This window comes from Nannospalax galili, unplaced genomic scaffold, assembly GCF_000622305.1.
Source record: "Nannospalax galili isolate Female #2095 unplaced genomic scaffold, S.galili_v1.0 scaffold1283, whole genome shotgun sequence".
NCBI lineage: Eukaryota > Metazoa > Chordata > Mammalia > Rodentia > Spalacidae > Nannospalax > Nannospalax galili.
The window spans coordinates 531,468-538,633 of NW_008349841.1; the positions used below are offsets into that span (position 1 = coordinate 531,468).

Genomic DNA, 7,166 nt, shown 5'->3' on the forward strand with positions numbered 1-7,166 from the left:
ACATAATAAGCAGGAAGCACGTAAGTAAGGATGTAGTAGGTTGAACACTACCATTAAACAGTGTGCATTATGTTAATATAAGACACTCCTGATATACATTTTTCCACACATATATGGAATATAAACCAAGAGAGACGACGCTCTGGGCTTATATCAAACAAACCTCAGTAAGACAAAAAGAAATGAAAGTAGGCCAGTGGCATGGCTTAGTGAGTAAAGGCTCTTGCCACCAAGTTCGATGACCTGAGTTCAGTCCCCAAGACCCACAGAGTGGAAGGAGAACCAACTCCTCCAAGTTTTCTTCTGATCTTCATACATGTGCTGTGGGTCCCATATTTATACATACACAAAATAAATAATAAATAAATAATAAATGTAATGAAAAATATTAAAAAATGTTTTTTCAACCATAGTGGATTCTAGAAGGCAACTTACAGATAGCTAGAAAGTTCTAAATAGAAATCATCTAAAACACATTTAAAAATAATTCATGAACGACAAATTCTAGGGAATGAAAATAAAGGCATAATATATCAAAACTTGTGGAAAGCAGCCCAAGCAGTACAGAGAAGGAAACAAGTGACACTGTATTTTAGAATAGAATAGCCTCAATGCAATAATCTAAGATTCTACATTAAGAAACTAGAAATCACTGGACAATGGTGGCTCATGCCTATAAGCCCAAGAGATGGAAGGCTAATGTGTAATCTGAGGCTAGCCTGGGCTTCTGAGTAAGAATCTGCCTCAAAACAAACAAAACTAGAAATCTTAATACAAGAAAATATTTGAAGACCTGAATTTATACATTAATTCTGATACAAATAAAAATTTACCCATAAAATCTGTAATTGTGATGCATACATGTAAAATCCAAAATGCTAGCCATTAAAGATAAACTAGAAGTCTTAGAGGAAAGTATGAGAAAAATTTCATTAGTTGGACTTGGCAATCATTTTTTTTTCCAATATGAACCAAAAAGCACAGTCAAAGAAAGTAAAAATGTACACCATAGACCATATAAAAATTAAAAACCTTTGTGCAAAGAATATAATCAGAAGAGTGAAAAGGAAATTCAAGAATGAGAGAAAGCCATTTGAGATTTATCTGATGTATTTGAAATATTATTTATTTAATGTGTATGAATGCCTACTGTGTGTAAATGCACCCATGTCATCCAATGCCTACAGAGGTCAGAAGAAAGCGATGGATCCCCTGGAACTGCAATTATAGACGTCTGTTACCCACCATGTGGGTGCTGGGAATCAAACCTGGGTCCTCTGCAAGAGCAGTCAGTGCTCTTAACTGCTGAGCCATCTCTTCAGTCCCAATCTGATTTTATTTTTAAGAAGAATACATATATAATGTCTTTAATTCATCAATACACACAAAAACATTAATTAAAACATAGGCAAAGGTTTTGAAGAGACATATTTCCAAAGATACAAAATTGGCGAGTATATGAAAAAAGCTTTCCACACTACTAATCATTAGAGAAATATAAATCAAAGCCATTGAAATTATCACTTCACACTTATTTGGAGAGCTCCAATTAAAAATGAAAAGGGTTGAGAGTAAGCACAGTGGAAGAGTGCAGGTTTAACATGCAGGAGGCCCTGGGCTTGAACCCTAACACAACAAACCAAAAACAAAATCCCTGAGACCATCTGCTGGTGGGAACGTAAAATAATGCAGAGCAGCAATGAAAATAGTGTGGCATTTCTTGGAAAAGTAAAAAGAGAATTACTGTTAGATCCAATAACCTCTGGGTATGTATATCCAAAAGACTGATCTGATGAGATGATAAGGCAGGCACGAAAGGACATATGCTTTATGATTTCGCTTGTGGTGAGGTGTTAGATAGTTTAAAGTCATAGAAACATTAAGTAGAATGTTGGCCTGCCAGTGGTTGTGGGGAGGAAGAGTAGAAGGTTAAAAGTTTGAGTTTTTTAAGTTGAAATACTCCGTTGCACAATAATATGAATATATTATTACTAAACTGCACACTTAAAAATGGGAGAGACAGGTAGGCATGATTCACACTTGTTATCCCAGCAATTGAGAGGCTGAGGCAGGAGGACTGCTGAGTTCCAGGCCTGCCTGGGATTCAGACTAAGAACCTGCTTCAGGAAAAAAAAAAAAAAAAAACAAGCCGGGCGTGGTGGCATATACCTAGGCAGAGGCAACCTGGCCTACATAGTGAGTCCCAGGTCAGCTGGAGCTACTGGGGAGACCCTGTCTCAAAAAGACCAAAAAACCCCCAAAAACCCAACCCAACAAAACAGAAACTAAAACAAAGACCCCCAAAACTCAGACACTAAACTTTGGGTAAAGGTACTTGTTGCCAAGAACTCTAAGAGTGGAAGGAAAGAACCTGATTCCTCAAGTCCTCTGACCTCTACCCTTGTGCCATGGCCCACATGCACCATGACTAACACACATATTATTAAAAAATAAAATTAGAAGTACTTTTTTGAAAGAAAGTAAATGATTTTTATCAGCCAAGCAAAATCCTTAATGTGTTAAAAATAAAGTTTTGAATGTTTACTTTCTAAGAGATCTACTAGAGAATGAGTTTCAGCCACTTACTTGACTGAGGAGTAGGAAGGGGGATTGAGAGTATTTTAAACTGGAGGTAGGAAGCAGGGTTAGGATTAAGTACTTTTTAAGTTTCCCAAATGATTCTAAAGTATACCCAAAGTTCAGAAACACTTGCCATTCTCTCTTCTGACTTTATTTTATGTGCATGTGTATAGTGCCTGCATGGAGGTAAGTGCACCTATGTCGTGCAATGCCCGCAGAGGACAGAAGAGGCTGCCAGATCCCCTGGAACTGGAGTTACTGACAGTTGTTAGCTGCCATATGGATGCTGGGATTCAAACCCAGGTCTTCTGCAAGAACAGTAGTGTTCATAACTGCTGAGCCATCTCTCCAGCCCTGCGACTTTATGTTATGTGCATGAGTGTATTGCCTGCATATATGTAAGTGCACCTGTGTTGTGAAATAGCTGCAGAGGCCAGAAGAGGGTGTCAGGTTCCCTGAAACTGAAATTAAAGATGCTTGTTAGCTGCTATGTGGCTGTGGGAAACTGAACCTGGGTCCTGTGTAAGAGCAGTCAGTGCTCTTGACGGCTAAGCTACCTCTCTAGCCCTCTCTTCTGACTTTAATTTACTGTAGTTACTCAGTTTCGTTCTGTTTGGCAGTACACACTAGTTGCTTTTGTCTGTATTCCCACAGGCCTACACTTTCTGACAATAGAGACAGATCTATTAGAACAGCAACAAATTTCTACAAACAGAAAGGTGATGGACTGGTTAGAAAGTACTTGGGTTATCAGTGGTGGAAACACCTGGCTCTAGCATTTGCTGTACATTTTTGTGTTCAGTCATTTATCTCAATATGATTCCTACTATGCAAGAACGAGACACCATCCATTCAGAATAATTACTAGAATAACCAACAGCTATTACTGTTGATAAAGAGAAGCAACAGAGGAAATATTTCTCCCAATAAATTAAACCACTGGAAATTTATGAAAAATATGCCCAAGTTCTACAGTACAAGCACAAGCAAGGTTAAAAATCCTATACCTGTTCCCCTGGCTGCTGAGGACTAGAAGCTGTTGGTTGCTGATGTGGTACAAACTGAGGGAGCTGCTGCTGGTGATGGTGCTGCTGCTGCTGCTGCTGGGTGTTAAAAATGAGTGAACCACCAGGAAGCTATTCAGAATTTAAAAAGAATTAATTAGCCACCTTTACGCTATTATTTTTTTAAATTTTCATTTGAAATATTTAAATTCATTTTACAAATATTAACATATAATTAATTTACTATGCACCATGTACTCTTCTAGGTAACTGAGGAAAACTGAAGAAAAAAACCAAAGCAATATGAAGGAAAGTAATTCTAACTAAACTAATGTGATCTATAGTCCTGCCCATATCACTAGTATACCTGTATTGCTTTTAGTCTGTGTATATTGACACCGTGTTTGCATCATATACAAGTAAGTTTCTAGCTTTAGCTCTATGCAGGTTTCCTTATCTGTTATGGCTAAATACAAGGTAGGCTGATCTGCCAGATATTTCTGTTTCCCAATAATCTATAGCTTTGCCATCATTACCAGATCTTTGTATTCAGATCTACCTTTTGTAGACACACTGCTACCCATTTTCCAAACTACTAGCTTAATATCTGACTCTTAAATTAAAGGACCTAGGGCAAGAGGGTAAAACAAGTTGTACTAGTGGCTGGGAGGAGACAAAATATCAAATGTTTTCTCTAATATGTAGAACCTTCATTTTAAACACACATGTACCATGTAAGTAGAAGAGGCACCATTTGGGGGAAGAAAAGGGGACCAGTGGAGGGAGTAGGGGAGGATGGGGAGAATATAAAGTACAATGATACATAGGTATTAAAATGTCATAATGAAACCCATTATTTTATATGCTAACTAAAAGAGTTAAAAATAAACAAGAAGAAGGGGGACAAAACAGGGTAATGGAACACATGTGACATGAAAGGAGGAGGAGGGACTATCTGAAGAGGAGAAAGGGAACAGCAAGAAAGGGAAGAGAGCCCAGGAGTGGGAGGGACAAAGTATAAAGAGATGAATGCATGAAAAATCATAATGAAAACCATTTCTTTGTATGCTAACCAAATAATTTATTAAAGGAGCTACCACAGGAACCAGAATATTATGAATTTACGATGTATACTAAATTCTCTATTGTCTAGTTCCCTATCCCCCCAACCCCCGGCAGTACTAGGCATCAAACCCAAGCCACTGCCCATGCTAAACAGGCGCTCTAACACTAAGCTACATTGTCAGGTTCCATTTTTATGAATATGTTGACACAATAATATGTATAAGAAAGGTAAAGCTTTATCATTATATATATATATATTATAAACCAATAAACATTTGCTAGTAAGTAGGTTTCTGCTACTATATTAAATCATACTCTCCTTGGGAAAATAACACATACTCACTTTTCAAATCTCCAAGCACAAAAATCTATAGTAACCCAATGGTATACAAATATATAAACATAAAACAACTGAGACATGAATTAGATTGTTATCTACTACTGCTATTGTAGGCAAGCACCCTTCCTGGTATGAGCTTTCCCTATTAGAGGAGCTAGTTCTTGATTAGGCAAGGTGGTGGAGTCAACTGAGGCAGTACTTAACAGAATACCGATTACTCTTCTTTACACTTAACTGCATAAAAGTAGCAATACAAATCCTTAGACGATTCTGAACAGACTTCAAAATTTCAAATGCTGACAGAATACATTGCCTTTTCTTTTTCTTTTTAAATGTAACCATAACAATTTATACCAAAACCAGTGTTTCATGTTTACCTGGAGTAGATTTAAAGGCCTGAGACGTGAAGTATTTTTTAAACCAAATGGAACACCTGTTAAATGAAACCGATGGTTATAATGGAATTTCCAATGAAAATAACTTTAATACTTCAATGTATAAAAATATATATTAAGCCCTTTCTCTAGATGTTTATTTCTATATACTTTTAATACACTTTAACAATAACAAAAATCATTTTTAAGTATTTATCAATATTGATTTTTGTTCAGAGAAGCGAAGTACTTATAGGTAAATTATATTCTACATTTAAAAAAAGACTTCTTTACTACTCTGAGTGTTGAATTAAGTAATCTAGAGTTATGTGGACACTGATAGGAAATCTATCACTGTTGTGCAAACACATTTTAAGTTCTGGCATCTATTTAGTTTCTAACTGCTACACAGTTTATAAAGGATGACAACTTTATGCTGCTTTCTAGCTTATCAAAGGACAACTTCGTTTATGTCTCCTAAGGACCAACTGAAGTTAAATTAATTTATTCCTATTTTAAAGTTGATGAAACTGAGACAAAGGGAGAAAAATCAAGTATCCTATCTAAGGACAACAACTGGAGCTATTTGTAATCGGTACCACTGGTATCTACATGTAAATGTAAATATCTTAAACTCAGGATTTGACTCTACTTTCATAGCTTCCTTATTAAAATAATAACTAGAATTAGGAAATCAACAACATGTTAACATATCTAAATTATATTCTTTAGGTTCTTCTCATAAATTAGAAAACTTTTGATAAATTTTCCTGTATTATTTGCTTTTCCTGTCAAATTTCTTACCTTGGTGGTAAGAAACCAAATTGCTCCAAGGAATTAAAAAATCATTTATTTAAAGGGCGTCAAAAATGGCACAACTGCAGAGTTGCGTGGTGCAGGCCTTTAATCCCAGCACTTGGGAGGCAGAGGCAGAGGCAGAGGCACGTAGATCTCTGAGTTCTAGGTTAGCAGGGACTACATAGTAAGACCCTGTTGCAAATAAAACCAAAACTAAAAGCAAAACCTAACACCACCACCACCAACAAAGCACACAACTTGTTTCAAACGCTGTTTGGTATATGTAGTAATAGCTACTAAAAAACTACAACAAATCATGGCAACAAATAACCTATTTATTATTGCCCAGGGATAGTTTAAATAATACTTCATCAACATTTACTCATTCAATCCTTCTATGAGGCAAATTACTATTGCTATCACTACCTTTATTTCTGGAGAAAATAAAGCAAAAAAGTAACTTCTCAAGATTATTCAAATATTGAATGATCAAACTTGAATTCAGATGAAGTAGTCTGGTTCCCAAAACTAGGCTTTTCACTACCTGCTATGTTGACTTTTGTATAACATTGATTTTCAAGATTTGATTTACAATTATTTTCTCTGGATTATGACTGTACTGATAGGAATAAGGCTACTGAAACTAATTTTAAAATTTTTATTTATTTACATTTATTTTATGAGTATGAGTGTTATGCCTGCATGTATATAGGTGCACCCATGTTGTGCAGTGCCCGTGGAAGATAGAAGAGAGTGTTGGATCTCCTGGAACTGGAGTTACAGATAGTTGTTAGCTGCCATGTGGGTGCTGGGATTCGAACCCAGGTCTTCTGCAAGAGCAGTTGGTGCTCTTAACTGCTGAGTTATGTGTCCAGCTCACTAAAACCAACTTTATTATTTATTATTGGAAAGAAAAGATATAATATGGACAGACTTATAAATTTAACAAGTTTCTTCCCAAAAGCTGATGGCTAGGTGGTTAATACTGATATAAAAACTAAAAAG

General features: G+C 36.1%; 1 protein-coding gene across 16 annotated transcripts in view; it reads right to left on the minus strand.

The window, feature by feature from the left end:
• Positions 1-3,587: 3,587 nt before the first annotated feature.
• The window catches only part of Supt20h (SPT20 homolog, SAGA complex component), a gene marked incomplete at its 3' end in the record, with an annotated part of 41,231 nt that continues 37,652 nt past the window's right edge, over positions 3,588-7,166 (minus strand). For all 16 annotated transcript variants that reach the window (XM_029570413.1, XM_029570406.1, XM_029570411.1 and 13 more), the window contains 2 exon segments: positions 3,588-3,716; positions 5,367-5,422. In XM_029570413.1, the coding sequence (XP_029426273.1) occupies positions 3,588-3,716; positions 5,367-5,422 (185 nt within the window).